The 19202-nt window shown below is 41.2% G+C and overlaps 1 protein-coding gene across 1 annotated transcript; it reads right to left on the reverse strand.

Moving 5' to 3' along the window:
- Nucleotides 1–4673: 4673 nt before the first annotated feature.
- tmem74 (transmembrane protein 74) lies at nucleotides 4674–8532 on the reverse strand. The gene is made up of 2 exons (XM_026184919.1): nucleotides 8387–8532; nucleotides 4674–7746 (listed from the first exon to the last, which is right to left on the reverse strand). Exon 2 carries the CDS (start codon nucleotides 7677–7679, stop codon nucleotides 6834–6836), a length of 846 nt encoding a protein of 281 aa, XP_026040704.1. The 5' UTR covers nucleotides 7680–7746; nucleotides 8387–8532; the 3' UTR covers nucleotides 4674–6833.
- Between the last annotated feature and the right edge of the window lie 10670 nt (nucleotides 8533–19202).

Raw genomic sequence — 19202 nt, forward strand, 5'->3', positions numbered from 1 at the left:
TCAGCCTAAAGTGCTCACATCAAATCAGATCTGCTCGTGAAGTCCCAGCTCTGGCCTTCTTCGGCCTTTTAGGATAAATGTTTAAAATAAACAAAAATATAATAAATAAAAAGAAATGTTTAACTTCTTAACTTCCACACATGCACATGGTGTTTGGGATATTGGAATATTGGAATTTGGAGTTCAATTACCATGCCCATATATATAATTTTCACCAAGCATGTGGTTAAAAAATCTAAACGTACTTGTGGCATTGGTGACCTGGTGGAAAAAAGTGATACCACAAAAGTTATATCTTAGTAAATGTTATATATTAGTAAAGAATTAGCATTGAGCTTGCAGCCAACTACTGAAGTTATATGACACAAGATATCCCCTCTAATGTCTTAAAGTATAGTATCAATCTCAATTTGAAGACAGAAAGATCGATTGTGGATTTGGAGTGTCAAACTATATATATATTCTCCTCTCACCCGCCACTGCAGGCAGTTTTTCTCTTTCAAGCTCGGGTCCTCTACCAGAGGCCTGGGAGCTTGAGGGTCCTGCGCGGTAACTTTGCTATTCCTAGGACTGCGCTCTTCTGGACAGAGAGCTCTGATGTTGTTCCTGTGATCTGCTGGAGCCACTCGCCTTGCTTGGGAGTCACTGCACCGAGACATTGCCATTCAATAATGGTAATATGGTAATGTCTGTTCTCCCCCCCACAGCCCCCCCTTTTTTGCCTTTTTAACTGTTTTCATTTTCTTTGTCCTCACAAGAAATAAATGAAAACAACAAGCTCATTATTTGGTCCTCTCTGTGTTTCAGTTTATCAAGCTGTCCTTTCTTTACATTTTGTTCAGCTTTGGAGAGCTTGTTGGCTGTGGATTCAAGCTAAGGCTCAATTCATTGGAAAGCTACCACTCATGCAATATTTGTTTTATAATTCTTTGAAAGCTTGTAATGCATAATTAACCCAGAGTAAGGCATTTTCACATAAGGCTTTTTAGTTTTTAATGTAATATATTTACTTACAAATTTGTAGCTTCACATTTATGTTATTGCAAATTCACTTAAAGTAAAGACTCTGAATACCTCTTGAAAAAAAAGGGAGCTCTTTTTATTATTTAGATTCTCTCTTTTTTTCTGGACCCGATCTATTTGCTGTTGAAATGACCGACTTTGCACAACATAATCAATAAAAGAGGTCTTATTTTAAGATTTCAAGGTGTATTCACCCTATCGACAACCTCCCTCCCTCCACCAGTCAGTATCATCTCTCAGCAGACTGATACCAATCAGTAACACAACACTGCAGGGAAAATGAAATGCAGTGCTGCAGTCAGCTTTGCATCGCCTGCTTTTGGTCTGGGCCTCAGACCAAACACTGCTGCTGACTCCCTCCAGAGTCTATCCTCTATCTGCTGCTGAATTCCAGATAATGCTGATTTCTGTTTTTCAAGCGGCATGTAGGAAGAGCTGAAACTGCAAATGAACAAATGAACACAAGGAGACTGGATTTATTCCTGGAGGTGGAAACAGTATTATTCTTTGAGTTAAACATCTGTGGATGTATCAGCAAGCTGCAGTTTTCATCCAAACATGGAAATGTAATTATATTGGCAGGCTTTTATGGCAATAGTTTTGCTGTCAGTAGAAGCAAAGACAACAAGCTTGCTGATTTGATCTTGAAAGGTCAGCTTCCTGATTTTTTTTCTTGCGATACTAGTCACTATGCTCTAGGGATAGACTGATTTTATGCACATACACATGCTCACCAGATCCTATTTCCATATCTTCTTGAGTTGCGTTTTATGTTTAACCCAAGCAGAATGCATGCTATCATAAGTATAATAAACACGATACTAGTTACACATCAGCATACATAGTAACTGTGCACATGCTAGAACTGGCATTTAGCTTAAAGCACAGCTGAAAAAATAGAAACACACAATCATTCGAGGCAGTATAGATGTAAATGTGCTGAATATTTCCATTGCATTGTTCCAACGTCGTAGAAGAAAAACAAACCGCTTTCTTGGCTTGGTGAAATTGTTCTCAAGGACACACTCTGCGCCACCTAGAAAATTTACTGCAGCAAACTTGCAAGCAATCATTATTTTCTATAATTAGAGGTAAATGCATAGGCATAATAGGGGGAAACAAGCATACATGGAGGCCATGCATGACAAATAACCACATTAGTAATTTGATACAAATTAAATCAATAGATCCCAGCAGTACTGTGTGATTTACAACAGAAGGGGCTAAACAGCGAGGTGATCAAGAGGTGAACAAATCCTATGATTTGTTGTGCAATACGTCTGCATTACAGGCATCTGCTAAGCTGAGGAGGCATTGAGCGCAATGCAAATCTCATGGTAATGGTATTGTTAAAGCAGCCACTGTGTAACCACATCACTGGCAGGGGCACAGCCTCTGCCATTGCAAACAGCGCATTAAAAATTCACTGTAGTGGATGATCAGAGAGGCTGAGAGAGACACAGGGAGAGAGATGTAACCTGCATTGCCTCCTTGCAGCGGCTGAGTGGTTTTACTGTAAGATTGATCTAACCGATCACCTCATTTCCTCTCTCATCCACCATAGCAGCCAAAGCACTGATAGTTTATCCGTCTGAGAAAGTGATTTTAAGGTGCCAAGTACAACACAGGAAATGGCCCTGCAGACGTTCTTGTATCTGGTTATGGCAAGCCTTATTGCCGACTGTGGGATGAGGCAGCTAAAGAGGCATCACTGAGGTTTGCCAGCGAGGGAGTGACAGAGCAATTCTGAGGACTGTTTCAGTGTCAGCCATGCAGAACACGGCTGACCAGAGACGTAAATCGATTTGACATGGAGCAGTAGTTGTGGTATTTTCTTGTAAGAATAGGGTTTTGTTCAGTCTTACTACACAGCATAGGAAACTGCTGAACCGCTGAGGCTTACAAAATGGTATGGCACAGGCGAAAGAAAGACAAGACAGTACTGAGTAGGAGGGACCATATGGTAATAAAGTTAGCTGAAGAAAAAACACACACAGGCAGCATAAAAGTATTTTTCAAAAGCTTTGATGTCATCTAAAAGTGAAACCGCGGGAAGGGGCTTGGATGAGCCTGAACAAGGATGTTCTTGGAGTATAAATGTAAAACAGCCCAGCTAAGTGCATCCATAGCAGTGAGCTTTGCGGACAATGAGCTTTCCAAAAAATCCAATATGCATATTGACTAAAAATATCCTGTCTTAGTACGGTGGTGGAGGGAAGAACCAAGAATGAAGTCATATCCCCGAAGAGTTTGGCTTTAGCTTTCTCCTCCAAAGCAATCAATCAGAATGGAAATTTTTTTTGTGGGCCTCACTCTCCACTGATAGACAGAGAGCAGACACAGGATAGCCATGAATGTACAGTATCTAATATGTATGACCAATGAGAGCCAGTTGTTTCTGTTTTTTCATTAAAAGACACAGAAACCACCAAAAATTTACACAGCCAACAATTGAAGAAGAATTAAACATTTTAGGAATTAGCAGTTTGATCACCAAGTTCTGTGACTTTGCCCATAAAAATCCCAAATCATATCCAATTTAAAGTTGGCTAATCTCCCCTTGTCCTTGTGGCCCTCTGGTCCGCTTCCAGTGCGGTGGGTGTGTTCTGATTGCTCAAACTTGCACACAAAACTGACCTCTCGTGCACGTTCTGTGTGGAGAATCTGATGTGTGGAGAGGCCAAAGAGCAGTCTTCAATGGAAAAGTCTCCAATACTGGAAGCTAGAGAAGGGGCATCGAGGCAGCGGGTGCATGCTTGTCATTTTGTTGACATTTACGATGTTTTATGGTGTTGTGCAGCATGAATTTGACCCTGCAGTTCAGACTGGTAAAATGTATTTCCACTATGACATCCTAATACATCTAAAGGAGAACATTTGATGATGGACAGACATAACCGAATATATATGTATACATAATATAGCTTTCTCATCCACTGCCTGCATTTAAAACCTCTGTAGACCATCTTTGGACTCTGTGTCCACAGAAACAGTTTGAAATGAAATTTTCAGGTCAGCAACTCTTTAATCTAGAAAAGGTGACATGTAACACCTATGCCAACTCATATAAATACACCCATACTCACACACATACGTGTAGTCTTAGCAATGACAGGATGGGGAGTGTAATATCACCTTTGGGAAATTAGCTGATGGCAGCAGTTTGACTGCACCTCAGCCTTACCCGAAAGGATCGACTTACGGAGAAGTCAACCAAATATCAATAAGGGTGATTTAGCTGTGCACTGCTGAAGGATAAAGAGCTTATGCATGAAACCTCTGGAAATACACTTGAGCTTGGCGTGTAAAATGCTGTCGCTTCAAGCAAATCCCCTGATTAAATCCCCCGAACACATTTAGTTGGCTGTATGAGGGGAAGCCCGGTGTTGGCTGTGAGGAGGAGGACAGAAAGAAGAATGGGAGATACAGAGGAAAAATGGGAGCAGGAAAAGAATAGTATGTGAAAACCTACAGCATAATGCATTATATACCACACATGATGCTCTTTGATGTGAGTTTGATGTGTGCCCCCCTCTGGGATTTATGGCCTTCTGTGTGTTACAAGAGTGACATTGTCACAGATGTTGCAACATTTGTAAATTAAAGGCAGTGCAGTGTTATATTTCTGGATTTTGATCCAATTGCTCAATAGTATCATTCAGAATTTTTGGCAGTGGCTCCGTTGGTGCTGACCTATCAGTGATGAACAGGTTTCATTTTATGTGGAATTACTGGGGAGTGTGAAAGAAAGAGGAAGTGGGAAGAAATGAGAATCTAGCAACCCAACTTGGATGTTGCACTTCACCTCCTCAGCCAACGAGACCAGGAAAGCCCTCTCATTGAAATATGATTAAGATTTACAGCTCCTATGAAGAGAACAGGACAATTTGCCTTATTTGGATCATTAATTTTTATTACCTTTCCTGGAAATGTCTGCATTTAGTGTTTTATTGCAATTTTGAAATGTAATGGTTGCTCTTCAGGGATGTACACACAGGAAATTAAATGCTCTAATAACAAAAACTTGCATTAGTCCATTGTTGACAAAATCCGGGCTCATACATAAATGTCTTTTGCTTAATCTTACCATCTCAGGCCATTTTTCCATCATCTCCCATCTTCCATCAACTGAATGTCATTCAGAATGCATGTATATGCTCTGACAGTATATAGAAGCAATACAACCGAACAAAAGCACAGCAACAGCCCCGAGCTGTTTACCATCGACTAATAAGCCTCCGCATCTCATTAATAGAGGCTGACTCATGTCGTTTTGAACGTAAGCCTTGAAATAGGGTCACACAGCCCGAGAAAAGAAAGGACAAGAAACTAAGGTAACAGTAAGAGTCACTTGAACTCGTCTTGCAGAATGCAACATTTGGCTGTTCATAAGAATATATGCAAATAAGAATTAGCGCTTCATGCATGATTTATGAGCCTTAAGTGCAAAAAATGACTTTTTTTTTAAAGACAATTGTGTGAGATTTTTAATAGGTTTTTTTTCAGCCTGCATTAAAAACCATCAAGGAGAAACATAAGGTTATTTTAACTCAGACTAAGCCTAGACCAAAGTGAATTCCTCCTTAACCAAGAGACAGAAGCAGGTCTTCACCTTGTCAGGTCACTAGAGCATTAACATTTTTAGCAAGTCTGCACAGGATAAACCTCTTTTCCTAAGCTCTATGTGCTCACCTGCATTTCTTTTCTCTCTCTCTCTTTTTTAACTCAGCAAATCAGTGTGATAACATCAAACATAACCTTTTAAAAAAGAGTGAGACATCACTTAAGAGAGGTAATTAGCTCTTTGAAGTAGTGACAGCTTTCCGTTTGGGAAATAGGGCAGCGCTTTCATCTGTGATTAGCTGTTCTTAAGTCCATCCTCAGGTAGCAGAAGATGGAAAGAGACTGGTAAGCACAGGCTTGCTCAACCTTGAAACGTAACAGGCACTTGGGTTGTGGTCTTTTGGGACCCCTCCCGCAGGCGTGTAAGTCTAAAATATGCTGAAGGTCTGCAGGGGGAGGGGAAGTCTGCTGTGGCAGCGAGAAGGTGAGGCAAGAAGCTGAGAAAGAGGAGCAGGGCAGATCAACAGAGAGCAGAGGAAGGTGCAGAGTGGATGTGATGGCTGTCAACTGCAGTCAAATTTGTCATAACTATCAAATCAATGTGCAGCTTTGGCTTAGATGCATGAAGCCAGCCTTACTGGCTTACCTCAGCACTGCACCAGAGAGGGACTGTCACTGGATATTACCATGTGGACTGCTGAGCCTATTCGCCCATGTGACAGTAAACAGGGACAACGATACATCCCGTCTTACTCCCACTTTCCTGCTCTGGGGACACAAGCATCCCCCTACTTCCTGAAATGTGCCTATGTGCAATTTTGGTGTTTGCATTATATATGAATAACCAACGGAATAACCTTAGTAATAAATGGAAGCTCTCAGGGATTGTATCTTGAGCCAAAAATAAATAAATAAATACAATGTTTGTGCCACAAACATTGTATTTAATGTATTTAATGCTCTCCCTGCACTTTTTTTTCTAATAGTTTAGTCATAAAAAGATCATTTGGGAATAATTTAATTCCAAATAATAGATTTCTGGTAATAACTGCTTTGGATGCTTTTCTTGTTCACTCTTTTTGCCACGTGGAAATGTAACTGGAGGCTTGATCTGTTGCTACACTATTAGATAAAAATGTTGCAAACTTACAGTTTGAAATTATAAGTACAGTATATGTTAGAGAATGACAATGTGAATGGTATTATATCCCAGTTAATCACAATTCTTTTATATGCAGAGCAGCAGCTTAGGTAATAGTTTCCTCCACTTCATCTTCTAAGGAATACTGCCCGGATGAGTGGCTGGGACTGGATCTAGTTTTCAGGTTGATCGAGCCGTACAGTTTGGCCGAACGCTTGGAATAAGCGATGACCTTTCTTCTATACATCTCTCCCTTCCACATGGAGATCATCAGCAGCGTGGAGAGCACCACGCCGCCCAGCGTGAGCAAGCAGAGTCCCGCGATGACGCAGCGATCCAGGTGGGCACCTATCCGGGCGCTTTCCATCTCCAGCTTCTCCATCTCTCTCGCCGACACGCTATCGCGGTCCACCACCACATCCCTGGGTACAGCGTAGGAGATGATCACCAACGAGATCCCGGTTACCAGGAACGTGACTGCACTGATAAAGCCGTAGTCAATAGAATTCCCGGAGCCCTCCCCGAAGGAGAGATCATCCTCGGACATAAAAGAAAACTCGGGGAGAGTCTCAGAGCAGGGCTCGCCGTTGCGCACGGCTCTGTGAGTACTTTTGCAACTAGACTCCGGGCTGGCCAGTCGCAGGTTGACATTCTCGTCGATATAGGTGAAAGATGTCTCTAATTCCTCGTCGCAACAAACTCGAATTTTTTCCTCACCGAGGTGACCAAGTTTAATCTCCGCGCCCGCCTTGCGCTGCGCTGTCCTTGGTGTTGAAAGACACCGGCCATGGCAGCTGCGGACCGGGTTACAGGCGCCCTCCCCCGGGATCGCTCCTCCTGTTGATCCACTCGACTTGCAGGCATGCAGCTTGGCCGAAACGCGGTCAAGGGCGTCGGAAATGTCGGGCTGTTTTCCTCCCTCCTTTGCGGGAAGCAGCTCTGGGGAAGCCATTCGTGTTTCACCACCCGCTGGTTCACTCTGAGCCTTCCTCCCACGATGTTTTCACTCCACAGCATCCCTATTAAGAACACACACCACGTCTAAGTTTAACGGTGCTTATAAATGAGATTCATGTCATTGTAGATAGCATTCTTCTTTTTCTCATATTTCATAATTCACGAATGCGCTAAAACTTGTGCGTAAAATGAAGAATACACATATAGTTAAAATAGAGTAATGCTGACGAAAAAACCACTTTAAAGTTGATGAGATGGTTTAAGAATGGACCTTAAAAGGCGCTTATATGCCAGTGCTTAGCCAAATGACTCTTAATCCAATTAGGTAAGCAAAACGTACAAATCGAGATTAAGCTATCTATTTTAATTCTGTTTTAAAATATACAGTGCTTGATCCATAAACACCTTTGTGAAACTGAGCTATAACTAATCCCTGCAAGCAGAGAGATTCATAACCACTATCAGCCCGAGTGCATATACTTACAGTAAAAAAGCATCAGTAGCTTTAAATAAAAGCACCACTAAGATATACCCTAATCGTCCTGCACACTTAATTTGGATTCAGCGTAAGATATGAGATGCTCCTCTGCATAAGGGTTGGACCAGCGATGCATATTTTTTCTAATCCCTGACTAAAAAAAACACACACAAAAAAACCCTCAATCCTCCTCAAGCTGCATTAATAAACAGAAATAAACTCACCGCGTTACTTAAGCATCCCTTTCGACTTCTCTCCGTCACAGCGGATGATACCACACAACGGAGGCAGACAAAAAAAGCCTTATCGGTAGATATGCTTTGAATATATTCTGAGCTTGCTCAGTGCTTTGGCAGACCGGCTGCACTGAGGGGAGCTCTCCCCTTAGTCCCTCCCACACACACACAGCCTGCGACGCCCACGATGTGGCGCTGAAAGGAGCGCTGCTATCTGTGAGTCGATTGCGATCGCTGTCCGTCAACAGAAACCAAGACTTGAAGGGCTGAGGGAAATCCTTATGAATGGCACCGAAATGCCAGTTAATAGTTGTAAAGCTCCAGCGCACTATACTTGGAAATATCGTAAATAATGTATAAGCTCAAATGCCATCAACAAATTGAAAAAGAAAAGTCTCTTGGTGAAATTAGGAGTTTAGGAAAGATTCCCAAGGTCTCTATGAAGGCAATGTTAAACCCCCACAGAGACAATTCATACAGAGATGCTAATGCAGTAGAGATAAGGGAATTAAATTAGTTTACAGTGGGGACTCCTCGGCTTACTGGGATAGGTCTGGGCACTGGGTCAGTACTCTGGGCTTCTTGTTGTTGTTCTGCTGAGGGGAGCTGCTGTCTTTGGAAATAGCCTTTGCTGTGATGTGTGTATAACTGTTCTGCAAACAAAGGCTGGGAGGGTCAGACTTTTCCAAGTGTTACTGTTTTGTAACAATGATTGATGTCATTCATGTCACCTGCCAGTGCTTTTAATGTTGTGGGTGACCACTAATGATTTATATAAAAACAAAAGTTTTTTCTGTTTGCTTTGCTTTGGCAATAAGGCTCTAGTGATATTTCAGCTGATGTTCTGTCTGCTAATCATCTTTGCTTTCCAGCAGTGATGCATCCTTTTGCCAGGACATCTCTTTTTAAACCACACATTTCATGTGTTGACTTTTTTAAACTAGTGGCAGGCGAAATGTGGGATGGAAAGAGGGGGAATAAAATGCTGTAGAGTCCCACATAAGGTGGGGCACCTGGTCACTCTAGATCCCATGTAGCCTACTCTACAGGAAAAATACAGTACAGCATTTTAATATTTCTGTAGCCACACAACTGAAGATCATAGACAAACATAGAGTAATCTCTTCTGTATGTCAATTAATGGCATCATCATGCCAGAAAAAGCTATCCAGCTGTGTTTTGTATATCCATCTGTTCTTTTGAGCTCTCTCAGAAGATTACTGGTCACTATTTCAAAGTGCTCCTAATCCATGTTTAATCTAGACATATAATAGGTCCTCTGATCTGTGACCCTATGTAAATGTTTTGAAAGGTTTATGTCATTCATTCTACATCTTCCACGTACTCGTCTTGGTACCATACTCAAGGATTCATATTAATCAAATGACTCTTTGAGAGTGTCACTTTGTAAACGAAATGCTAAGTACGAACTACCAGCAACTGTTTAAGTGCCTAATCCTATTTTAAAACATATATTAATTTGCTGACTGTTCCACCTTATTTGGTGCAAGCAGACAGCAGCTATAAATATAGTTGCCACATTTTCCTTGGGTCCTGGTGGCTGGGTGAATCGCTTTGGCTCATTTCCCAACAAGACTTCCATTTAACAGATGAGTAAGGAGAAAGGGACAGGAGTGGGAGGGGGGGAAGAAAGAATGGCAGGAAGAGGCAAAGATTTACTTTACCCTTTTTGTTCCAGAAATTAGTTTTCAGAGGGATGTGAAGCACAAATCCTCCCAGGTCACTGACTGATAGATCATAATGGTTTATCATAATGGTAGTCAGAGCCAGTCCTGTGCAGAGAATCAGAGGCAGCAAGCTGAAATCTGTAACAACAGCCAACATGAGATGCTATCTGTCTGCAACAGTGCACCACTTTTCCTGCTGGCAAGGACATCACGCCTGCAAGAGGAGGGGCAGCAGGGGATTCAGTGCTCCTAAAGGGTGCATATCCATATATCCTTGTAGCCTCTTCTACCAAAGGCACAGACCCGCACACAAGAGTAAAGACTATGAAAGATGGATGTTCTTTTCCTTTAGTCAGTAGTGGATGTCATGGTTGGGATAGAGGGGGCAGCAAGAGGGACAAGAAGAGCTAGACACATGTGGGTGTGTGAATTATGAAATGAATTCATGAATGAGAAAATAACTGAGTTCACCTTACTTGCAGCTGCTCCGGGAGCTCCTGGAGTTATTTAGTGTCCAGGAGCAGCAGACTGCAAAGCAACATAGTTAACAAAATCGCATGAGATGTGAAATAAGCTGCTACCAGAAAAAATGCCCAGAGGGTCTTTGTACCTTCTTGCAGGTTTAATCTAACAACGTTCTGCATAATGAAGTTAAAACAGACTAAAAAACAAACACGTTCCTAAAGAGAAATCATTTATTGCTGTATAATGATATAGGCTGTAGTGCAGCTTTTGTAGTTTACGCTCCAACACAGTACATGTCATCAGGAGTTGTCCAGGGCTGAGCTCGGGCATACTCTTCAAGAAATGTTCAGCCAAATGAGATTCCAAATAATAATTAAATGATTAGATTCAATCAGTCTAATACACTCACCTTTACACACCACTTGATTCAATTCAATAAGATACTATTTATACAGCTCCAAATCACAACATCCTCTGCCACAAGGCGTTTTATACTGTAAGGTTATTACCATGCAATAATACAGAGAAAAAAGAGGAAAACCGCAGCAATCAGATGACCCCCTATGAGCAAGAACTTGGTGACAATGGAAAGGAAAAACTCTTAAAAAACTGTTGAAAGTAAGAAACGTCTGGCAGAACCAGGCGCAGTGAGGGGCAGCCATCTGCTGTGACCGGTTGGGGGTGAGGAGAAGAAGACAAGATAAAAGACACTGTGTGGAAGAGAGACAGAAAATTATATTAACTAATGATTAAATGCAGAGTGGTACATAAACACACAGGGAGTGGAAAAGGTGAATAAAGAAGAAATAGTGCATCATAGGAAGCCCCCAGCAGTCTAAACCTATTGCTCCCTAAGGGAGGGTTCAGGGTTACCTGATCCAGCCCTAACTATAAAACAAAGTTTTAAGCCTAATCTTAAAAACAGACAGGGTGCCCCTCTCCAAAATCCAAACATGGAGCCGGTTCCACAGAAGAGGTGCCTGAGCCAAAGGCTCTGCCTCTCATTCCACTTCTAAATATCCTAGGAACCACAAGCCTGCAGACTGACAAAGAAGTGCTCTATTTGGGTGATATGGTACAATGAGGTCTTTAAGAAAAGATGAAGTCTGATTATTTAGGATCTTGTATGAGAGAGCTGTGAGCAAGGCCCACCACTTCAGCTGCTTTTTAATGCATATATCTTCTCAGCCAATCACGTGACAGCAAATCAGCGCATTTAGACGCTCAGACAAGATGACTTGTTGAAGTTCAAAGTAAACATCAGAATAGGAAAGAAAGCTGCCAGATGGACTGGACTAAGTATTTCAAAAACTGTTGATCTACTGGGAATTTCCCAGTACAAAACACAACATTTCAAACCTTGAAGCAGACAAGTCATAGCAGCAGAAGAACATATTGAACAGAAATGGGATGACAGTGGACTGGTCTGATGTGCCTTGATTTCTGGTGATGGTAGGGTCAGAATTTGGTATAAAGAGCACGAAAGTATGGAAACATCTTGCCTTGTATCAACAGTTTAGATTGCTGTTGGTGGTGTAATGTTGTGGGAAATATTTTCTTGGCACATTTTGGGTCTCTTGGTGCCATCTAAGCATTGTTTAAATGCCGGAGCTTACCTGAGTTTTGTTACTGACCATGTTCATCTCTCTGTGATCACAGTGTGCCCATGTTCTGATTTCCAGCATTGCTTTGACTAAGGTGTACCGATAATATAGTCTCCATTAAGTGCATATAAAATATGTGAAACAAAGCAATTTGCTAGCATTAGCTTGCTAGCTTTAGCATGCTTTAAAAAAAAGTAGGCTTTCTCACAAATAATGATGGAAAGAAGATTGCCTTATAAATTACTTTTGCAGGCTGAAAATTTTTCCTGCTTTGTTTGACTTTAAATATTTTCCATAAATGTAACTTGTGTTGTGGCTGATGTTGTCTTGGAACAGTGACAGTCACAGTCGTATAAAGAAATTGTTAAAACTATAAAATGTTTAGAGATGGTTCTGATTATGGAAATATAATGTCAAGACTAACAAACTGGGTATTTTAGCTCTATCCATCTGGACAAAAACATATTATTAATTTGATGCACCCTCATTAAATTATTTCCACTGAACTGCTCGAGTGTTACCGTGGGGCACAGCAGTTTGGCTCAACATGCAATCATTTGTGATGGGGAAGCGTTCAGCTGTTTGACAAATGTTTTACCTTTTCTGAGTAAAGTTCATTTTTATTTGTTAGCTTTATTGTATGATGGTAGTACTTCTTTACTCTTAACTGTAAGAAATAATATGAGTGCTGTATGTTGACCAGCAGTTGAGTATTTTTTGTTTTTGGTATTACTACATAATACTAAAAAAGAAAGAAAAAGCACAGTAAAGATGTAGAAACTGTGAACAGAGGAGAAGTTAGTGCAGTTTATGGAGGTGAGATCACAGGAGTTTGTTCCCAGAGTTCAAAACAGATTCAATGGTCGGAATCACAAGAACTGGAAAACCAAAATGCTCAGCTCTCTGCTGGGATATGAGCGCTCCTTACTTCATGGTTTATCTTTTGTTTTACTTTTTCTGCACATGATATCCAATGGAAAGTTCAATACCACCAGGAATTTATTCTACCAGCAAAGGGGTAACTTGGGCTAGGGCTATCCCTGGTTAAGCATGAGTAGATTCATTCTTAATAGACATTAGGTTGAATCTCAGACTACTTCTTTTTCATCATCATCTTGGTCATGAAACTTTTTCCAGTGAATTCGTCAATTACTTTTGAGCTTCTGAAAATCTGAGCTAATATAATACTTTTGTTAAACCCTTTGAATTAAAGCTGAAAGTCTGCACTTCAATCACATCCTAATTGTTTCGTTTAAAATCATCTCTGATGATGCACAGAGGCAAAATAATCAAAACAAAACCAAAAAAATAAATGTGTCTCTGTCCAAATACCTATGGACCTAAATCTAGAAGAGAGGAAACTTCTCCCACTAGCTCTAGCCTTTCTGCATATGTATTTGAAGGTGTTTCTGTGTGTTTTTGTCAGATGGAGTTGTTAGCAGAACGACTGTTGGTGCAGGTGAACTTCTCACAGCTGTGAGCGCTGCACCAAATCTTTGGCCCCATCCTACTGCTCTTCACTGAGTCCTCACCCTGAAAAAAATTCTGGTAAGCTTTGCTACTATTTCTTATCTAACAAAACAGAGGTTAACTTGGGGAGTCGAGGATAGTTGCCCAACACAAGATCCTTTATTTATCTAAGTGCAAAGTTTCTATAGAGACAGCGTCCCATAATGAAAACTGCAGAGAGCACGAGAGCCTGTCTGTGTTTCGCTCAGCAGTACACACACAGAGCTCTGTAACATTACAAAATTGACTAATTTGCATCATTTTTAATCAACTTTTCTCCCATATTCCAAATATTCCAAATAGTATGTATAATATAATTCACCGGAGAAGTATGTCTGATTTAGTTATTCCTGTTTTAAACTATTGTACTCTGATAAGGACTTGTGTTTCATGAAAGCTCCTGTAGTGTGTCTGATGTGAGATTTAGGGTTGTCTGTAGTTATAAAGTTTTCTGTTTAAGTGTTGATGTTGTTCATTGTTTTGGTTACCAGTGAATACTGGTAATAAAAACCCCAACTCGGTTTAGACAGCAAGTCAGCATGAGGCATCATGGTTACATGTGTGATCAAGCACTTGTCACACTGCTTCTCAGTCTGATGGATAACTGAAGTATAAGCTGAAGAAAGATCTGGAGATATGGATTATTAAGGTAGATTATAAGTCCTGAATTTCTTAAGCTCAATACACTTTCTTTAACTGCATGAGGATTTGCCAGTAAATTAGCAAGGACAGCAACACACTCCCACTGCCTGCAGTGAAAACTTTGTTCCTGTAAGTGCAGAGAAAGGCATTGAAGTCTCTGTTCTCATATCAGCAAGGCCTGGAGGACTGGAGGGCTGCCCCAGCCTCAAGCAAAGACAGTTTTCCTGGAAACCTAGAGGGACTTGCAGGTGTCTGCTCTCAGAGTCAAGTGGCCCCCTCTATCCCACATCCTGTGGAAGACATGTTTTCCCCTCTCATGGGGGATCTGCTAGAGCTGAGAGCCTTTAAGCTTATCTTTCATACAGCCATGCTTTATAAAATCCCAGGGGGTAATGAGTAGAGCAGCATAAAACAGATTTGGCATAGATGAAATTACCATTTTGAAATTGGTTGGCTGATTTATAACTGTTGAATGAAACTTCTGAAAAAAGTTAAAGAAAGCAGAACTTTCCTATAAATGTATGACCTACACTTAAAGTAAAACTCCAGTATTTATTGTATTTAACTCAAAGTCGTCTTTAAATTACAGTGTCCTCTCTCAACCATGTAAAAATGCAGATCACGCGATCCTAAACAACATCTTTCGTTTTCTAATCTGTTGTCCTTAGAATCAGAAACGAACATGTTCTTTGCAGTACAAGTATATTTACAGCCTAAAGCTATCCGGCAACTAAGATCTTACAAACGTCCTACAATTCAATCTTTAAGTTTATTAGAATCTTGCACTATTTAATAATCAGACAAGCTGGTCACACCGCTGAATTGGGCCCCTAAACTCCGGCTCCTAGAGTCAAAAATCACTAATGTATTCTGTCATATTGAACATATTCTGCAGGCCCTTCAGCACACCTCCGCTGACCTGTTTAGTGCAGTTCTTGTTCAGACCATAGCTCTTGGAGATGACGAGTCGCTCCATTATCTGAGCTACCCGACATCTGATGTGGGTGACACACTCGTCCTGCAGGCAGGCGTTGATACTGTGACACTTGGTCAGCACTCTCATCATGCCCTGGAATGTGCAGGGCTGGTTGAACTGATCCCTCCCGGCTGTGGCTTCAAAATTGTGGTCAGGCTGGTCATCAGTAGCTGTAATCTGTAAAACCACAATATTCAACATGCTTTACTGTGTTATGATTTCTACTTTTTGGTATGTGTCTGTCACTGAATGTTCACTGACTGTTCGTGGAGACAGCTTGAACTGTAAGAGCGATACAGCTCAGTGAGCCGTTGCTCATAAAAAACATATTTACATACAAGGAATATGGATGTTTATCTGCACTTATTTGTGAACTTTTTCCCCTCATCGATTGTATATTATTTTATATTCTTTTGTAGATTCATCGCCCCATGAATGCATGAGAACAATAAAGATCAAAGAGCAAATACTGAGGCGGGGAATATTACGGTATATGAATCACACAATATGGTTCTGCAGCAGACAATCTTCTGCAAATTGCACCATTATTTAACACTCACAGAAAAGGATGTCTTTAATCATCTGCACCTGACGTCACTAGTGGGAGAGTATTTCACTCAACTAGTAATTGCTGCAGGTGGACGTCTCACAGCGTTGAGCAAAGTGCTAAGACAATGAATCCAACCTGTAGCTTATCACTGAGTCATCTCACCGTAGGATCACACATATGTCTGGGCTTTTACTGTTATATTAATGTTACAGAAGTTGAGTTGATGCATCTGATAGAGGGGAAGACTAGTTTCCCAATGCAAGACATATTCAAGTAATCCACGTATCACATGCAGTAAGTTACATTTTTGCAGTATGCTGAGCAGTTTTTCAGTTATTTAATCACATTTTTGCATAAAGATTGACCATCATATAAACTGCAGCTTAATGTGACTCACACAGAACTGAAGTGTCTTCCATTCATGCATGAATGTAGCAATACTGTTGTGTCAGTGAATGTAATTAGATTAAAAAAAAAAAAAAAAAACGTAAGTAGACCTACTGATGGCATGTTTGCTGTCCACAGCCGGATGGGTCATAGGTTTTTCCTTTGACTTTGATAAATACCTGCAGCATCAAAAATCAGTGTGGCATGCATGTTTATCCACATGTTTGCCTTGTTATCGGCTCTCAATTCCAAAGTCTGCATCTCTGATGGCATGGAGGTGCATCAGTGTGTATGGAACTGGCAGCTTGTACATATAGAAAGGTATCTACAGGTTTTAAAGCAACACGTTCTCATCCAGATTACAGCTTTTTCAGAGAAGGCTTTGCACATTTCAGCAAGACTGCTAACATGGCTTAGTAGTGGATGACTCGGGTGCTGAGCTGACCTGGCTGCAGGCGACACCTTTCATCAGTTGGAAACATTTGATAAATCATGAAAAATGCAAAATATGACAAAGAAGACACAGGAGTGTTGGCAAATGAGAATCTGATATCAACGAAAGACTGGGACAAGATATCTCTCCCAAAATTCCAGCAGCTGGTGTCCTCATTTCCCAGATGTTTAGGGTCTGTTGTTTAAAAACGAAGGGATGCTGCATAGTGGTAAACATGGCCAAGTGGGTCCAGGCGATGTGGGAAAGCAACAAAAAGTGTCCAGGTCGGAAAAAGGAGACAGGGAGGCAAAAGGGTTAAATAAAAGAGTTTTATTAAAGTTTCTATTAATAACTCAGCTAAAAGAGACGGGCAAGCCGCTATCACCATTTGAAGAAACAAACAAAGACTCAGGCATCGGTCAGTAAACTGAAAAGTAAGTTAAAAAAAGTTTAGTCAAGAAACACTCCTCTCCACAGAGCAGGAGTAAACCATCACCGAACACAGCTCACTAGCTGCAACCACCAACATGACTCTCTGGCACCAGAGCTCACTTTTCTCTGGCCTTAAATACCTTTAACTGCTGATGTGAGTCAGCTGTACAAAAGAAAAGGGTGGTAAATGGCCTGCATTTGTATAGCGCTTTTCTAGTCCTTAAGGACCCCAAAGCGCTTTACACTACATTCAGTCATTCACACACTGGCAATGGTAAGCTACGTTGTAGCCTAGGGCGCACTGACAGAGGCGAGGCTGCCGGACACTGACGCCACCAGGCCCTCTGACCACCACCAGTAGGCGAACATGGGGTTAGTATCTTGCCCAAGGATATTTGGCATGCAGCCAGGAGGAAGCCTGGGATCGAACCACCGACCTTCTGATTAGTGGCTTTTTTAAAGGTGCTGCAATAACAACCTTGAAAGATTCCCAATACATTTTCTGAAACAGTGGACAGAAATACAATTCACCCATGACAGAGGAAAGACATAAGTTTGAAAAAATGTTCATACTTTTTGTTTTCTTTCTTGTATTTCAACCCCATTCAGTAAATCACTGGTTTCAATGTCCACGTACATTTAGTAACCAGTTTAGGAAGAGCTCTTTCAGGCCATGTCCACACATTTCAAATATAAATGGCAGGAAAATCTTCTCAGTTATTGTGGGTGATTTTAGGAGCTGCCTCACAGCTTGAAAATAACAAGTGCAGTCAAGTTGTAGGTCAAACTAAGCCATGAGTACCATATGCTTCCTGCAGCTAGAGGTCATGCTAAGGTCTCTTATGATGAAGTGTGCCACATGGCAGGGAACAGTAGATTATTAATAAGCAGGTGTACACAAGAGTTTGTTTGGGAAATCTGGCACGCAAACCCTCGAGCAGCTCTTAAAAGGCCTTCCAGAGAGGAGAGTGCTGGCAGACAGCGGGGTGACGAGGGAATTAAGTGGAAGGCCGACTGGGTTAGTTGGGATATTTTTTTATTTTATTTTGAATACTCGATGTAGTGGTGGCAGCAGACACTGTTATAAATTATTTAGCACTTTAGACCTTAAAGTAAATTTGCAGTGACTTTCTTAAATGACGCGGTGTGTCTGGTTTCAAGACAGACACTGTGGGATAATGGAAGGATAATAATGGCTTTCCTACTGGCTTGTATGTGTTTGTGTGTGTCTGTAGGCAAAGATTTATACTACATGCAAAGATTAGCCTTCATACACACACACACACACACACACACACACACACACACACACACACACACACACACACACACACACACACACACACACACACAAACAGCCTTTGTAATTAAGAAAGGCAACTCAGATAATTCATTAAATCCACCATTTCATCGACCCCTCTTCTCTTTATCGTCTCTTTATCATAATTAATGCGATGTTATCCCTTCACGCCACAGCTGCTTTTGCATTATAAAGCTCTCAGTGCTCTTGATGATAATGGTCTCTCCTGTCTTCTGCCTCTGTGTCTCCATCTGCGACACTGATTATCTCTCACAGCTATTATGCTGTGGCCTAATTAAAACACAACAAACCGCATGTTTTAGCGTCCGGATCGCATATTTCTTTTAACAAATACATAGTCAACGTCAGTTAAGCTCTGGGATCTCTGTGTGCAGGCAAAGTCACAATTGCTATTTAGTATGGGCAAGGCAAACATTTTTGAGAAAATTGAATGAGTTTTATTCATCGGGCAAATGGGAAAGCCTTGTGTTTGAGCCAAAGAACTCATTTATATTTGGTGAATACAGTGAGCCAAGCACTGAGTAGTCTACTGGCACCACTACCATCAGTACCGATTTTTGCTTCTCAAGTTTACCTTGAATTTTCGAGTTGGAACAAAAGGACCTCTTTCTTAAAAGCTGCAGCACATGAATAATGGATTGCATTAACACAGAAGCGACTGATGTGAATTTGCGAATGTGCCCAGTGATAAGATATTCAGATATCCGTAGCCACTCGCATAACAGTTCTTTTACCTCCTGGGCAAAAGTAGATAGAGAGACCCTTTTACAGCATCAGATGGCTGGCTCTCCATCACG

This window comes from Astatotilapia calliptera, chromosome 11, assembly GCF_900246225.1.
Source record: "Astatotilapia calliptera chromosome 11, fAstCal1.2, whole genome shotgun sequence".
In the NCBI taxonomy this organism is placed as follows: Eukaryota; Metazoa; Chordata; class Actinopteri; order Cichliformes; family Cichlidae; genus Astatotilapia; species Astatotilapia calliptera.